General features: G+C 33.5%; 1 protein-coding gene across 3 annotated transcripts in view; it reads right to left on the bottom strand.

The window, feature by feature from the left end:
• LOC115215564 (high affinity cAMP-specific and IBMX-insensitive 3',5'-cyclic phosphodiesterase 8B-like) overlaps positions 1-19269 on the bottom strand; it is a 529283-nt gene that overhangs the window by 280223 nt on the left and 229791 nt on the right. For 2 of the 3 annotated variants that reach the window (XM_036505860.1, XM_029784763.2), the window contains exon 2: positions 8502-8540. The exons of the other annotated variant lie outside the window; for it this stretch is intronic. In XM_036505860.1, the coding sequence (XP_036361753.1) occupies positions 8502-8540 (39 nt within the window). The remainder of the gene's footprint in view (positions 1-8501; positions 8541-19269) is intronic. 3 annotated transcript variants of the gene reach the window in all.

Raw genomic sequence — 19269 nt, 5'->3', positions numbered from 1 at the left:
CATGTGATGCCTCCTTATTTCTTTCCACAAGACCTCAGAGTTAACTCTGCCGCCCACATTAAGGTCCTGGAAATAATTGTTAAGCCTTGGATAGACAGTGTATGCAATGGAAGGCCATATGTGTTTCGGTAAGACTGCACTATGACAAATGGCTCTGCTAACACAGGAATGGATGAAAATTTTCATGATCACATAACCCCTAACATATGGTCTCCTAATTCCCCAGATCTCAATCCATTGGGCTATTACATGTGAAGCGTTGTTGAGAGAGAGGTCAATGAACACACCCATTTCACCATAGATTCTTTGAAAGCTACCATAGTCAGAATAATGTCCAAAGTGAACTAGCACCACTTGATTCAAGCATGTAGATTATTTAGATCTCATATAGAAGCAGTTGTTGAAGCTGAAGGTGGTTTTATTGAATAACATTATAGAAAAGGTTTATTTTTATGCTCATAGCATATTTTGATAAATAAAGTTATTATCTGTTATAAACATAAATCTGTCCTCAGATATCTCATGCACCTTGTATAATACATGCATATGTGTATACACATGCATACTGACGGACACACATGCAAACAAACAAGCATAGAAAACGAACCCCAACAATGGACAGAGTCAATGGCCATTGAAAAGGTTGCAAGAAGCAACAAAAATTTTAGAAGCAAAATATAAATAAATGAGTGGAAATCAAATCAGTGAGTGTGTTAATTAAAAAGGCACTAAAAGAGAATGACTCTCCCCAGACACAATTATATATATTATAATATGAATATAAAATACTATTACAAAATAACACCTGCCCCTGCAGCTCCAAGAGAAAACAGTCCTTATATCGAGGCGTTCTGCATCTTGTTTCTACTCTGCCAACAACCTCAAAATATAACCCCCACCCTCTCTAAAAACTTATTTGTCTTACATAAATATCTATTTAACAAACTCACTATTTCTGTTCCTCTCTTTCCCTCTCTTCCCACGCACATATAATTAGGGAGAGAGAGAAAGAGAGAGAAAACGTTTGAATGCGTGTGTGTATGAATATAAACATGTGTGTGTATGTATGCATGTATGTATATCAATCGCAAAGCTGAACCATGTTTCAGCAAATTGGCCAGCTTAGTGAAAAGACACAGCTGTGGGCTTCATCAGCTGCCATTTAATGAAGGTCGACCAGAATTAAATTCTGAAGCTCGTGACTATAATTTTTACCATGCTGACCATTTAGCTGAAACATGTTGCATCCTTATTATACAGAAATACATACACACATACATATATACATCATACATATACACACACACATACATACATACATGCATAAATGCATACATACATATACACACACATACATACATACATGCATAAATGCATACATACATAAATGCATACATACATACCTACATACATACATACATACATGCATACATATAGGGGAAGAATTCACAAAAAAACAAGATGAAGACAGGTGGTGTAGACAACAGACAGATGTATTAGTATAATGCTCAGGAAGTGAAAAAGTCTTTTACGTTTCGAGCCTACGCTCTTCCACAGAAAGAAACAAGGAGAGAAAATAAAGAATGTGTAGTGGCTAGTGATCTATCATGACGAATGCCTGACAGAAGGGTCACACAGGAGAGCTAGGAAGAAGGGGAGTTAAGAAAGTAATGGTGATCTCAAAACGAAGGTGCACGTGTGTGTGTGTATAAGAGAGTATGTATGTGCATGTGGAAGAGGGCTGGTGACCTTGACGTGTGTGTGTGTGTGTGAAGGTGTGAAAATGTGGGGCTGGGAAGTGGTCAGTGCTGGTGTGTGCGTGGTGGTGTGTTGTAATGTGATGTGTTGTGTGGTATGGTGGTGTAAGGTGTAGTGGTGTGTGGTGTGATGTGATGGTATTGGGAGGTGGGGAGGCGAGAGTGGGTAAAGCAAAGGTGGGGTGTGGGTTAGGCTGAGGGTGGTGTGGAGGTGGGGTAAGTAGGTGTGGGTGTGGGTGTAAGGACTGGGTGGGGTGGGGTGGATAGGAAGGTGAGGGTATAATGTGGGGGGGGTAGGGTTACGAAGGAGGGGTGACATTGAAGAGGGAAGAAGGTTGGTAGGAGTGAAGAGAAGAGAGAAGGAGAGTAGGAATGAAGAGAAGTAGGAATCAGAGCAAGAGAGGAGAGGTGGGTAGGTGGGTGGGAGGAAGTAAGTGTGAGGGAAGAGAGGCAAGGGGAGGAGGTTAGATGAAGAGGGGAGGAGAGTTAAACCCATGTGGTGCAAAGAAGAAAAGAGAGAAGATTAATCCCTGTTCACGGGGCAAACAGGAGTCTGGATGGCTCCTGTGCAAGGACAATCTGAACACGGACAGGTATTACAAAGAGTAATCAGCAGAGTGGAAATAGCGCAAGACCAGGGTGTCATTGCCAAGTCTGATGTCTTGGAGGTGTTCCACGAACTGGTCAGTCAAGTGGCATCCTGTTTGCCCAATGTATAGAGAAGGGCACACAAACACACACGCACACATGCATACATACATGCATAAATACATACATACACATATATATATATATGCACACACGCATGCATATATCTATATACATATATATATATACATGACAACGATAATGATGATGAAAATAATGTGTGTGTGTGTGTGTATATATATATATGTATGTATGTATTTATGTATAAATATACACACACAGGTAAATATATATATATTTATATACATATTAAAATATGTATATATTTTTTTAAAATTTCTTTATAAAAAGATATTAAACTATGTGAAATGAAAGCATTTCTCTTCCACTTTTTATGTTTTCCACATATTTCAACCTATATATATATATATATAATATATATATATATACACATACATACATACATACATACATACAGACAGACAGACAGACAGACAGACAGACAGACAGACAGATATAAATATTTATATGTACATGTTTATGTGCTGAGTTTTACGAAAAAACAGCTGAACATTAAATTGAAGTATCTCTCAAAACTTTGCAGTGGAGAACCATGTAATTTGTTTTAACAGGAAAAGATTAATACTGACATTGTTTGGTCATTCAGCACACACACACAGATATATATATATATATATATATATATATATATATATACTGGTGCATGCATGGCTGTGTTTAGGTGTTAATTTCAACCATATGCTTTTGGCTTCGGTCCAATTGCATGGCATATAGGACAAGTGTCTTGTAATATAGCCTTGGGGCAAACAAAACCTTGTGAGTGAATTTGAAAGACAAAAACTGAAAGTTCATTGGATGTGTACATATGTATCTGTAAGTGTGTGTGTGTGTGAGAGAGGGAGAAAGAGAGAGAGAGAGAGCATATTTGTGTGAGTATGTATATCGTTGCTTACATATGTTCACTCATGATTACAATACATTTGTAATCAATGTGTCATTTGCAGATCTTGACAAGTTGTGTAGTCTTTATAAACAAAAGCCTTATATTCATCTGGTGTCGCTTGTTTCCGATTTTTCACTTAAAAATGTCCGACCAGTAAGTTATTTGGCAGATCGGGAATTTATTACCTTAATTAGAAACATGTATGAGTTAGTGACTGGAAGAACATCTATCAATCAAAGACTCTGTTCTGGCACACCCTTGTCTGACTCATACAACAATGGAAAAGTAGATGCCCAGAGTGCCATGAGAAGTATATCAGCCAATCAGGATAAAAATATATGCAACAGGTAAGAGTTCATAAACAGCAAGTCAAAAATTCATCTTTTAGAAATGTCCCATAACAAGATAATCTAGACTTTTGTGCAAATGGAAAATTCAAAATATCCCCACTTTTCAAAATAAAGGAAGAAAATAATCAACTACAAAAAGAGGAATACTTTATAAAAATTCTAAATCTAAAACTATGCTGGATTTAGTCAACACTGCTACTAAAAACCACTTCATCTATATGGATTACTTCATAACACGTGTGTTTGAAAAACTGTAAGTAGAGAAAGCAGATGGAGAAAATGGAGGTTAGGACGAGAGGTAGACAAAGTGAAAAGAAATAAAGAGAAAAACACTAGAATGATTAGGAAGAAGATGGAGGAGAAAGGGTGAATGAAAGGGTGTAGAAGAAATGGGTGGGTAGAGACAGAAAGGGAGAAGGGAGATGCAGAGAGAGAAGGAAGGAAAGAAGAGAAGTAAACAGAGAGGAGAGGGGAGTAAGTTTATGATAAATTAGGAGAGAGTGAGAAGTAAATGAGAGGGAATGAGGAGAAAGAGAGAGAGAGAGAGAGAGAGAGAGGCAATAATCAAGGAATGAGAGAAGAGAAAAGAATGAGAGCATGAGTAGTGAGAGGTTTCAGGGAGAGAAAGTGGCTATGAGAGCAGAGAGGAGAAGGAAGAGTGAATACAACAGAAACAGAGTGAGGTAGGGTATGAGGGATGCAGGGAGGGGGAAGAAAGGGAGGGACAAACCATGAGCAGAGAGAAATGAGGGAAACACAAACAAAAAGGAGAGAGAGTATAAGATAAGCAAAGAGAGAGAAAGAACAGTTATATGACAAAAGCAGAGAGAGAGGGGGGGATAAGGAAGAAAGGAGGACTATGAGGAGTGATTTACCATCTTATGGTGCCAAATATAAGAAACAGGAAGCACTCAAGTCAATTAGAATTTCAGGGTGCTTTAGTGTTATTCAAGAAGTAATGAAGACTTATTAATCTATTATAAACATAGACAAATGTGTGTGTGTGTATCATCATCCTCATTATCATCATCATCATTTAACGTCTGTTGTCCATGCTAGCATGGGTTGGACGGTTTGAGTGGGGCTGGCAAACTGTAAAGCTGCACCAGACTCCAGTCTGATTTGACATAGTTTTCTATGGCTGGATGCCCTTCCTAATGCCTACTGCTCTAAGAGTGTAATGGGTGCTTTTACATACCACTGGTATGGGCACTATTAGCGTGACACCAGTATCTACCACGACTGCAATTTTGCTCAGCTTGATGGGTCTTCTCAAACACGACGTAATGCCAAAGGTCTTGGTCATTGCCTCTGTGAGGCCCAACACTTGAAAAGAACTCAGCTACCTTGCCTCCATAAGGCCCAATGCTCAAATGTTTCACTAGCACGGATGCCAGTCATTGAATTTGATTCTGCTTTCACTTGCCTCAACAGGTCTTCACAAGCAGTGTCCAACGAAAGGAAGGTACACGTAAGTGGGCTGGTTACACCCTTGGCATAGGCCACAAGGTTATGGTCGCACTTGTCTTGCCGGGTCTTCTCAAGCACAGCATATTTCCAAAAGTCTCAGTCACTGACCATTGCCTCAGTGAGGCCTAATGTTCGAAGGTCGTGCTTCATTACTTCATCCCAGGTCTTCCTGGGTCTACCTCTTCCACAGGTTCCCTTAACCGGTAGGGTGTGCCACTTTTTCACACAGCTATCTTCATCCATTCTCACCACATGACCATACCAGCGCAGTCAACTCTCTAGCACACCACATCTGATGCTTCTAAGTCCAACTTTTCTCTCAAGGTACTTACACTCTGTCAAGTATGTACACTAACATTACACATCCATCGGAGCATACTGGCTTCATTCCTTGCGAGCTTACGCATGTCCTCAGCAGTCACGGCCCATGTTTCACTGCCATGTAGCATGGCTGTTCGTATACATGCATCATACAGTTCACCTTTTACTCTGAGCGAGAGGCCCTTTGTCACCAGCAGAGGTAAGAGCTCTCTGAACGTTGCCAAGGCTATTCTTATTCTAGCAGCTACACTTTCAGAGCACCCTCCCCAACTATTGACTTGGTCACCTAGGTAATGGAAGCTATCAACTACTTCTAGATTTTCTTCCTGGAATGTGGCGGAAGTTGTTCTCTGCACGTTTTCAGTGTTTATTTTTCCTGAGCATCTGCCACATACAAAAACTATCCTCCCAGTTAGCCTTCCTTTGATATTGCTGCACCTCTTATGTGTCCATAGGTTACACTGGGTACATCTTATAGAGTTTCTACCTACACTTTTTCTACAGATCGAGCAGGGCCATCTACCTGAAGGGATTTGTGGTTTGCCTGCCCTCCTACTTATTAGGACTTCTGTTTTAGCTAGGTTGACTCTAAGGCCCTTCGATTCTAATCCTTGATTCCACACCTGAAACTTCTCCTCTAGTTCTGATAGTGACATGTATAAGTATAAATATATAATGTATATGACAGTTTAAAAGTTTTGAATTAAGTATTTAAAGCATCTTACAATTGTTTCTCAGAAGTGCTGTCCCTATTATGAAATCCTATATTGATAAGCATTTATAGACAACTCTTCTGCTATTCAGAGATATAAAATTTGAATTTTGTATAAAATATATTGAATGGTGTTTTTTTTTTAAATTTGAAGTAATACTATAAAATGTGTTTGTTTGAAATATAAATTAAAAATTAAAAATTACTGCTTTTGATGAGCGTCTTTAAATCCATATATACTTCCTTGGTTAGTCTTCTGTAATAATCCATAATATTCATATGTAAAATCTATTATATTGTCTTGTATTCCAAATATAGTTCATATTCTTAGATTATATAGAATAATGGAATCCTGTATTGTTAAGCATTTATAAATAACTCTTCTTCTCTTCAGTAATATCAAATGTGAAATTTGTATATACTTTAGTATAAGAATCTTGAAATTCATATATGGTAATTCTTCTGTAGCAATCCATAATACTTATGTATAAAATCCATTATACTGTCTGGTAATCCAGATATAGTTCATATACTTAAATAATATAAAATAAAATTATATTTTAAATTATATATGAAGTTATCAAATTATAAATTGGTCAAAATATTTCTTTTATATTTTTACTTTTATAACTGGAAGATGCCAATTAAAATTTTTAGATTTTTAAACTTAATGCAATTATAACTGTCTATTTGTCATAGATTAGATGTACTCGGGTTCTAATTCCAAGAATATCTATTCAATCTTTATTTAATGTATAATTTATAATTTATGTCTTGTAAATTTGCTTATAGTCAAATAATTCTAATTAATTTATCTATCAATCTATTTGATATCACAAAAAGGAAATATCTATATATATTTATTAATCTAAATGTTTATTAGATCTATAATATTTAAAGGTTTTATAAAACCTATATCTACATGTTGAAAGTGCTTCTAATTGACAATTTATTAAGTTCTTATGTTTATATAATAATATATACAGTGTATATATACATTTTACTTTGTGAATTATCAATTAATGTAACTCTGCATTTGTATATTACATTAAATCTTCTACAATTGCCTTTTAAAGGACATAATTTTTTATTTTTACATGAGCAGTTCTTATTCTATTTATACAAAATTCAAATTTTATATCTCTGAAGAGCAGAAGAGTTGTCTATAACTGCTTATCAATATAGGATTTCATTATATGGACAGCACTTCTGTGAAACTATAGTAAGATGCTTTAAATACTCAATTCAAAACTTTTAAACTGTTATATTTGTTAGATATTTATACTTATACATATTTACATATATTTTTATACATATTTATATTTTTGATACAACAATTATTTTCACACGTACATATCTTTCTGAAGAATTTTCTAATATTGATTTCCTAATAATAATAGTAATATATTATTAATATATATATATATAATATATATAATATATATATATAATATATATAGGGAGAGTTTACGAAAAAAACAAAAGACGAAGACAGGTGGTGTACAAAATGAACAGATGTATTAGTATAATGCTCAGGAATAGAAAAAGTCTTTTATGTTTCGAGCTTACGCTCTTCTAAAGAAAGGGACACAGAAAAAACAATGAGAGAAACAATGAGAGAAAAAAAATGTGTGTAGTGGCTAACGATCTATATAATATATATAATATATATATATAATATATATATATATAATTAATATATATATATATATATATATATATATTATGAATATATATATATATACATATTATGAATATATATATATATATATATATATATACATATTTATATATATATAGAGAGAGAGAGGCTGGCCCAAAAGTCACTACACCATTTTAAACTATAATAACATTTTAATTAATTTTTTTCAATTTTTTTTTTGTTTCAGATTATTGACATGTAATTCTTGGAAAATAATCAGAATAGAGCAGCAAGTAAAAATAATGAAATTTTATCAACAAAAATCAACAATCAATTGTATGAATGTAAAGAGCTAACATTTGCCATTTTGTGGTTAGACAGCCACCATCTAAACAAGTGATACTCAACTTATTCCAGCAGTATGAACAACAGGGGGCTGAGACTGATTTACCGCATGTGGGAAGTCCCAGCAGCTGCACATATTCTGAAGCTCACTGCCAAGGATTTAAAGGATGCTGAATTTATTCCCATATAAAGTACAATTAGTGCAGGAACTGAAGCCAGCTGATTAGTGGGTACAATTAATGCCTGCAGCCCAGATCAAAAAACTCTAAATTTAATTGGTCTTCATGCTCACCTGATTTAATGGCTCCAGACTTTTTTCTTGAAGGGATATCTGAAAGACAGAATATGGTGTAACAAATTTTGGACCATCGAGCAATTTAAGGTGAAGAAATTGGAGGAATAAACCAAGAAACATTACAAATAGTGATGCAATACTTTTTAGAAAGAGCTCACCATTGTCAAGAATGAAATGATGGCCATTTGAAAGGACATAATTTTCAAAACTAATTCAAAATATTTTTGAAAATGTTTATTTTTTGTTTATAAAAGGATAAACATGAATATTTAATGAACAAAAGGATTATATTTTGAAATGTTCTATTGACTTTTGGGCCTCCCTGTATATATATATATATATATATATATATATATATATAAAGTAACAAACTAAGGAAAAGAATTCCTGCAGAATGGTGTGTAAAACATCCACATCACTGGTATGTCAGTTGAATACCACATAAATATGGGTATAACTCAAATTACAAACCATAAATTAAATAGAGAGATACAATTGACAATTTAATAATTCATTTATATTATAATATAAGATAATATACTAAGAATATAATATAAGATAACATAAACAATTATTAAAAAATTTTTAAAAAGCCAACAATTTGTTTCAACTTATATACATTTTTTGATATATAAACAATTCAATTTGTTCATATAAGTCTCATCAGAGCCAATGGTTTGAAGATAGACAAAGTAAGTAAAGAACATTTTTTATTAGTTACTTTAAACATTCTTTTTTATATCAGTAACTTTAAAAAAATAGAAGAGCTATGATATATTAAAAATATAATTATCATTTATATTTTTTTACACGTTTTATTACTGTTTCTAGATTAAGACCCTGATACTTGATTATATACATATACATTATTGTTGTATGTTATTGTAATATCAAAAGATTGTCTTCAACATAAACAAGTTTGGATTACTATTATTTCAGATATATAGAAATATATTTCAATAGTTGTAGATGTTACTTACTTAATTATTTTGCCCGCTATAATTCTGTTGTTTTTAATTGTAATTGATTTGTTGTTGAATAGTTAATGTTCATGTTCATAATACATAGGCATTTGAATTAATTTTTTTACAATCCAGATGTCCTTTCATACGGAATTTCGTTTATCTTCAAACCATTGGCTCTGATGAGATTATATAAGGGAATTGAATTGTTAATATACTATAAAATGTATATAAGTTGAAACAAATTGTTGGCTTCCTTGGTTTTTTAATAATTATTTATATAATATTATATTATAATATATACTTAGTATAATATGGCATATTATAATATTAATAAATTATTAGATTGTCAATTGCATCTCTCTATTTAATTTATTGTTTATATATATATATATATTATTTTTAACAGCAAATTAATCATCATCCCTTACAGCTGTTTCAATTAATACCCAGTAAATATTAAATTTATATTTATATGACTTGAGCATAATATCTTCAGAGGGACAAAAATATACCCTTTGATGTTTTATATGTGTTTATAGATTCCTTATAGCAGACTGAATGATACGGTCTTTCTTTTATATGAGTATAATCTATATGTTTATATATATATATATATATATATATATATATATACATGAGGTTAACACAACTTCTAATTGAAGTTTATATATAAATAGATACATACATGTATGTACATATATACAAGGTGAAATGAATAAACTGTCATCTAAATTATGCAAAAATGAAAATATAACTGACATCTCATTTTAACAGATATATTTACCAAAATTACATAAAAATATCTTGAAATACTAAAGAGTAAATTTATTCAATAAAATCCCCATTGGTTTCAATTACGACCTCCAGATGACTTCAGGATCTCCAGCAACCCTTCTGGACGGTCCTCTTGTTTAAATTGGTAAATGCTACCATAATCCTTGCCTTCAGTTCATCTTTGGTGTTACAAGGAGTTTTGTTGGTCTCTCACTCAACTGCAGTCCACACATAATACTCAAGGAGAAGGCAGTCTGGGGAGTTAAATGGCCAGATGTTCTGGGTGATGTGGTTGCAGAAATTGTCTGACAGCCATGACTGGGTTCTCCTGCTTGAGTGACATGGTGCAGAGTCCTGTTGCCAGACATAGGGTGTTCCAGCAGCCACCCTCTTCACCAAGGGCAGCACTACTTCCTCCAGGCACTTGATGTAGTCCTCCATGTTGAGTCTGAAGCAGTGTGGGAAGTTGAATGTAGGCACGTCACCATCGCTAGTGATCACTTCAAACACCATGATGTTGACTGGATGTTTGATATTTATCACTTTCAGTACATGTCCTCAGATTGACACTCAAACACTCTGAAATGTTCATACTGGAGCTTCTAGTGCGAATGCCAAGCAGTACAGCATGTTGTTTCCAAATTTCTGGCAGAGTGAATTGCATCATGGTGCTTTTTTTCTCACAGGCAATGCCCAACAGACTCTACTATACTGTGTAGTCAACAAAATCAAAAATAAACAATGCGCATGCATGAAATCAAAAATACAAAAAGGCGACAATTTACCCATCTCACCCTGTATACATTTACACACACAAACATGCACACACACATGCACACACACACACATGCATATATACATACATATAATGACTGTCAACTTGTACACAAGTATGACCATCACTGACAAAGCAATGCCAGTCCAAAAGAGTTTAGGTTCAATAAAGTTTGCACAACACCTCATAAACTCTCTCCAATCTACTGACATGCTCTTAGAGACAAGCCCAGGCAGGATAACCAGTGCCGATATGGATCACAAGCTCAGGAATATGGGAGCACCATGATTTTAACTGCATGATCCCAAAATGCTCAGTGCCATTCCCTTCATATCTGCTTTTATATAAGATTGGCCTTCTCCAATATACGTGTTTTAGCAAAAGCCGAGGGGTGCCTCATTCTCAGTGGTCTTCTAGCATGCCAGACACCAAACTAGAATTTCTGAGGGATGTCTTTTTTGACAGGTCTTGTCTTCAGTCCTACAGGGTTTCTAGCAGCCCTTCTAACCAGACAAGCCTGGTTAGAGTGCTTGTTTAACTGCCAAAGACTTGACAATGCAATAGGTCGTTCTGGATTCCATGTTACCTGTAGTACTCATGAGAGACTTCACAAGTGACCTAACAATACATACATATACATACATTACAAACATATATATGTGTGTGTGTATATATATATCATCATCATCATCATAATCATCATCATCGTCGTTTAACGTCCACTTTCCATGCTGGCATGGGTTGGACTGTTTGACTAAGGTCTGGCAAGCCAGACGGCCACACCAGGCTCCAATATGATCATATATATATATACATACATACATACGTATATATATATATACATACATACATACACATATATATATATATATATACATACATACATACATACATACATATATATATATATATATATATATATATATATATATATATATAAACTGTATGCAGTGAATAAACTGTCATCTAAATTACGCAAAAATGAAAATAACGCTGACATCTCATTTTAACAGATATATTTATCAAACTTACATAAAAATATCTTTAAATACCAAAGAGTAAATGTAGTCAATAAAATCCCCATTGGCTTCAACTGCAGCATCCAAACGACTTCAGAATCTCCTGCAACACTTCTGGGCAGTCTCCTTGCTTAAGTTGGTGAATGCTGCCATAATCTTTGCCTTCAGTTTATCTTTGGTGTTACAAGGAGTTTTGTTGGTCTTTCATTCAACTGCACCCCACACATAATAATCAAGGAGTTTGCAGTGTGGGGAGGGAGTTAGGTAGCGAGATGTTAGAGGTAATGTGTTCACAGAAATTGTCAAACATCCATGACAGTTCTTCTGCTTGTGTTGAACTGTGCAGAGTCCTGTTGCTAGACATAAGGTTTTCCAGCACCCATGCTCTTGACCCAAGGCAACACTGCCTCCTCCAGGCACTTGATATAGATATCCATGTTGAGTTTAAGGCTCTACAGGAAGATGAATGTAGGCATAACGTTGCCATCACTAATGATGACTCCAAACACCATGATGTTGACTGGATGTTTGATTTTTATCAGTCTCGATACATGTCCTCAGATTGACACCCAAAATCTGAAATGTTCGTATTGGAGCTTCTGGCATGAACATCAAGCCACACAGCATGTCGTTTGGCAAATTTCTGGAAGAGTGAATTGCATCTTGGTGCTGTTTTTCCCACAGATAGTGCCCAACTGACCCTACTATACTGTGTAGTCAACAAAAGGAAAAACAAGCAATGTGCATGCAAAAAATTAGAAATATAGAATGGCGACAATTTACCCATCACACCCTGTATACATATACATATGTACACACACACACATACATATATCTATATACATATATATGCTTAGTGATATACTAAAATGCTTAACATGTTAACATACAAATGAAGGCTCAATATTCAAACTATGCTGAACCCCCGTGTTCCCATGATGCATTGTTCAAAGTGATGTAAATTAAGGTTCAGGCTAAGGAATGGTAACAAGAGTCACATGTGTTGAAATATACACAGAAAACAAGTTATTGATATTCAAAATTTTTTCATTACATGTGTTTCAATGATCTTCCACTGATGATATTCATAAGCTGAGAAAATGTCAGAGTATTTCAATTACACATAAATTTATACATAAATACATACCTGTGTATATATATCTAAAAAGAAGTTTTTAGAAAGAATTCTTGATATTGTTACAATATTTGAATAAAGGTTTCTTAAATTAAAAATCACAAATGTTTATATATATATATATATATATATATATAAGTACACATATGCATACATATATATACATATATATATATACACATATGCATACATATATATACATATATATATATATACACATATGCATACATATACATGCATAAATATATATATATATATATATACATATATATATATACATATATATATATACATATATATATATATATATATATATATATATATACATATACAGATATATATACACACACACACACACATATATATATATATGATATATATGTACATATATAAGCATATATATGTATATATACATATATATATATATACGTATGTATGTATATATACACACATATATATATACCTATAAATATATATATATAAACAATTTTAGAAGAAACAATGATGTAAATCTTTTGGAAAGAATTATTCGATTGTACTTTTGCTACTTACAGCTTTTCAGACTTACATTCTACGGGAGTAATTTCCAAAGACAAAATTGTTCTTAGTAGAAGTGTTGACCAATTTGGTTTAGTTTCTGATTTAGAATTCTTATAAAATATCCTTCTTTTGTCTTTTGCAGTTGATCAGTTTCCTCTTTTATTTTGAAAAAGGCAATATTTTCAATTTTCCATTTCACAAATATCTAAATGTTCACGATACAGAATTTTTCTAAAAGATGATTCTGATTTGTTGTTTATAAACTCTAATACAATAATTAATTTTGATCCTATTTGGCTGATATAATTCTCATTATGAGTATGTGATGCAGTTTATGAGATTCTTTGTTTTAAATTTTATATTTTCATCAACTTTCAGTTTATTATTTCTTCTAGTGAGAATTTTATCTTTGTTAAGAGACTTTTAAGATTTGATGGTTGACTTCAGCTGTTAATAATTTGAGATTATTGAATTAATTTTTTGAGATTTGATATAAGATTTGAAAGTATCATTTTGTTGAATGTAAGATATTATGGTTTCTAGTCTTATGGATAACTACAAATTAAATGTTTTTGTTTTTGTCTTCACCTTCATTGTGAGGATTTCATTGTGCGACAGAGACTGGAATCTCTTTTACTTTGGTTATGGCAAGATTTACTGTTTTTCAGGTATTTTTATTTCTGAAGGAATACCTTTAGTCCCACCAGTCATCTGTCTTACCAATTTGTGTCCATAGCTTATTGAAAATAATCATTTTATCATGTTAAACTGGATGTTCCATTCAATATAGAATTGGTGGCCAGATCTAAAATCTATGTATTGGTATGTATCCATGTCCTTGGAGTAGAGACTGGTTGTAATATTCTCATTCTCTTTAATTACCATAAAAGGAAGTTCCATTTCATTCATTTTTATGGCAAACTGGCTCAATTCATGGATGCTAGGTATTAATTTAAGGAATTTTGCAAGATCTTCCTTACTTTTATTCCAAATTATGAAGCAGTCACACAGGAATATTTTCCAGTTTCTTTCAAATTGCATTGGAAATACTGATCAAAAACAATACCAGAACAGGCATAGATTTTTTTCTTTGAGGAATTCCATTGTGATTGTGAGAATTTCAGGTGTTACTTTTGTGGCCATGGCTGTTCCTATTATTTGGAGATAATATTGGTTAGCAAAAAAGTTGCTGCTTTCTAGAACCAGTTGTAACCCTTCAAGTATATAATCATCTGGGAATTTGTGTGGGTATTTGTCTATCCAGAATTTTACTGCTTGTAATTTTAATCTATAGGGGATATAAGCTAGTCAGGTCAAAACTTATCAAGAGTGTCTGCAAGAAAAATGCTTCATAAAGATTCTAAATCTAAAGCTAAACTAGAAATAGTTAATACTGCTACTAGAATCAATTTCCTGTGTACAGATTACCCTATAATATGTATGTTTGAAAACATGTAAACAGTAAAAGCACTTACATATAATAAACACTTCTTACCAAAAAATGTGTGTCATTCTGCTTTTAAAATTAACAGTTTTTGATTGGAAATAAAAAATCTTTCTTCCAAAACAGAATAAAAACAAATTGAGTCTGAAAACCGTTTGAAGCATTATGCATGTCAAAATTTCTATATTTCTCATCGATACACACTATGTTTCAGCAAACTGGATTAACCTAATAAAAAGTACAGCTTCATGCTTTATTAGTTAGATTTAAAAGGATGTCAACTTGAGTTTAATTAATTAACTCCAGCTGATAAAACTCATGACTATGATTTTTACTAAGCTTATTAAGTCAGACAGTTTGCAGAAATTTATTGTGTCCTGATGATTACTGTTCAGTCCCTCACATCCTCATCAAACCCAACACTCATCATCTCCATTTCCCTGCTCCCTTCCCTCAGAATTTGTTACTTTCTTAATGTCCACCTTTCACAACAATAACTCTATCCACCTCGCCATACTTTATTATCTCTCTCTCTCCCTCTCTCTCCTTCTATCCTTGTTACTTTCTATTTAGCTATGGATTGGTTCTTTAGTGTTGAGAATTACACGATGACCTCACTAAAAGATGTGCCATTAAAACTTTGTGCTGAGTACACACTGTAACAGCAGCAAGTGTTAGGAAGAACACCCAACTGCGGAAATCTGAGACAAGAGAGCATGGTGTAGTACTTCGACTTGTGAAAATTGGTTGAACTAACCAACTTATAGAACCAAAATGAGGATGATGATGATGATGATGATGATAATGATGAGGATGATATATATATATGTATATATATATGTGTGTGTATATATATATATGTGTGTGTGTGTGTATATATATATATATATGTATATATATATATGTGTGTGTGTGCACTGAACTGGTGAGTGTGTTAGATAATAAGGCAGGGTAACTCTCCCCAGACAAAAAATAAATATATTCATATACATATATACATATTGTTATATTTTGGAATGGTGATTTTTTCTCCTGTCTATATGTATGTATGTATGTATGTATGTATGTATGTATCTATCTATCTATCTATCTATCTATCTATCTATCTATCTATCTATCTATCAATCAATCTATCTATCTATCTATCTATCTATCTACTCTTTTACTCTTTTACTTGTTTCAGTCATTTGACTGTGGTCATGCTGGATCACTGCCTTTAGTTGAACAAATTAACCCCATTCTTTGTAAGGCTAGTACTTACTCTATTGGCCTCCTTTGCCGAACCACTAAGTTATGGGGACATAAACACACCAACATCACTTGTCAAGCAATGGTAAAGGGACAATTACAGACACATACACATGAAGCATAGGACATCACCAATGAGTGAAAAATACGTCAACACATAATGAGAGACAAGTACGGGATGTAATTAATGTGTATTTTTTATCAATTTATAATCGAACACTACACAGCCTTGTCTACAGTACTTACATTTACACACACATATATATATATATATATATATATGATAGGCTTCTTTCAGTTTCCATCCACCAAATCCTCTACTATAGTAGAAGACACTTGCCCAAGGTGCCATGCAGTGGGACTGAACCTGGAACCATGTGGTTGGGAAGCAAGCTTCTTATCACACAGCCATGCCTGCACCTAGCTGTGCCTGCACTTGCATGTATGCATGAATATATGCATGAATGCATGCATGGATGCATGTATATATATATATATATATATATATATAGAGAGAGAGAGAGAGAGAGAGAGATGTATGTACATACATATGTATGCATGTATGTAAGTATACATGCATGGATGCGTATATGTATGTAATGCTTGCTTGTACCCCACTGGCGTGAAATGCAATTAGACAAAATAGTAGTCCATAATTTTAGGCTGAGTGGACTTAGTTGGAATATATACCCTTTCATTAATCCTATGTTCCTTTCCAGAAGTAACATGGGATCTATTTTGGGATGACACCTTATTATTTCTGGAGAGGAGTAGTAAAGATAATCTGCCAACAAAACATGCCAGTCCTGGTTTAGGATGAATGTTGCTGTAATTTAGCCCCAGGAAACATTGTCTCCAGTTGGCTATACAACACGATCTTTGTCCTTATATTTTCGAACAAGGGAATCTAGCACTTCCAAGATTCTCTTGTTCAAAAATATAAGGATACAGATTGTGTCATATAGCCAGCTGGAGATGATATCTCCTGGGGCTAATTTTCAGCAACATTCATCCAAAACAAAGACTGCCATGTTATGCTGGCAAACAATCTTTACTCCAAAGTACTGTTGCTGAATATCTCTCATTTTGAGATTTACAAATAGTAATTTTCTAATGGACAGAAGTAGTAAAGTACAATTCGAAAGGCATAGGGAAAATTTCTTTAGCTTTTTTAAAAATTTAGGACTAAACATTACCATGGGAAAGAATTATCATTGAATAAATTTTCTTGATGCTTTCTTCTGTCTTGATACTGGATTATATGAGCCATTTCATAAGCCAAATGATTATATCAAGTACATAAACATAGCATCCAACCTTCCACCCTCAATAATACAGGGATTAGTTAAGAATATTTCTACAAGAATGTCTAGATTATCCGCTAATAATAAAATTTTTGAATCACATGCAGCTTATTACAATGCTGCTTTAGCTAGGGCTGGGTACTGTAAGAAGATTTAATATATACAAGAAGCAGGCATACACAACACTGGTAATTCCTCCAATAGTAATAATACATGTTGTACACCATCGCAACATTACAGTATGAGAATTCACTCAAATCAAGAATACGAGCCAGGAAGAATTGGTCAAGACAATGAACTACCAATGAACACTCATAGACACACACGACATAATAATCCAACTGCTCATAACACTGTAAATTGTTCCAATCCTGTACAACACACTCGATCAAATAAACCAAACAACAGATATAGGAATAAGGATGTCCTCTGGTTCAACCCAAGTTTTGTTTCAAATGTTTCAACCAAGTTCACTGGAAAATTTTTTGCTACTTTGGACAAATGTTTTCCTAAATTTAATCATAATCATGCTATTTTTAATTGGCACACCAAAAAGGTATGCTACACTAACTCTGCTAATTTAGAGCAGCTTGTACACTACATAAACAATAGTAAAATGCGACAACAGTTCAATAACCCACCTATAGGATCTAGTGAGCATACACATCTAATTACCAACAATGGAGATGGAAATTTGGTGCAATGAGAAGCACCAAATATGGACAAGTTGTGATAGTAGAAATGATTATGTTATAGCTAACACAGTAATAACGTTGGAAAATGAAGTCAGAACTGTCATATATATAAATAAATATGATAAATGCTCATGCAGAGAAAAATCAAAATGCCCAGTGATGAATCTCTGTTTGAGTAAAAATCTTGTATATAAATGTACCATGCACACAAAAGGAGAGCCGCATGTTTAAATTGGGCGGACAGCTGATTCATTTAAGAATCATTATTGCAACAATATCACCAGCTTCAAGAGAATCTATAAGAGACATTCAACATCTTTCACTGATTTTGTGTGGTGACTGAAGGAAGGTAAAATTAAGTACAATATAACTTGGTTCATAATAAGGCATTCAAAACCATACACTATCATTTCCAAGAGATGCTGACTCTGCTCCGAGGAATCGCTGTCTATTCTGTGGACCAATGAGAAGATCATTAATAGACTTTCTGAAAGACTCTCAAGATACCTCCACGCATATAAATGTACTTTTGCACAATGCAGTGAGAATGAATTTGAGTAACTGTTAACATAATTTTTATTAAGTTATGAATGAATCAAGTTTACTTTTAACCTCACCATTCTTATAAACACCAAGTAGCTATTTAACTCACTTTGTGATTGTGACTGCACCAAACTACATATGTATGTATGCTTACATTTTCATGGATGCTTGTATAAGCAAGTGTACATGCACCTTGCATCTTGCACGAGGACATTTATGCATCCATATCTGTTAACGGTTATTTTTAATACTTTTGTCGCTGTATTGCGTGTTTGTTTCTTATTTGCATCTGAGATTTTATTTTTGATCTTCTATATAAATGA

This window comes from Octopus sinensis, linkage group LG9 (genome assembly GCF_006345805.1).
Source record: "Octopus sinensis linkage group LG9, ASM634580v1, whole genome shotgun sequence".
NCBI classification, from domain to species: domain Eukaryota; kingdom Metazoa; phylum Mollusca; class Cephalopoda; order Octopoda; family Octopodidae; genus Octopus; species Octopus sinensis.
This window is presented reverse-complemented; position numbering and strand designations above follow the sequence as displayed.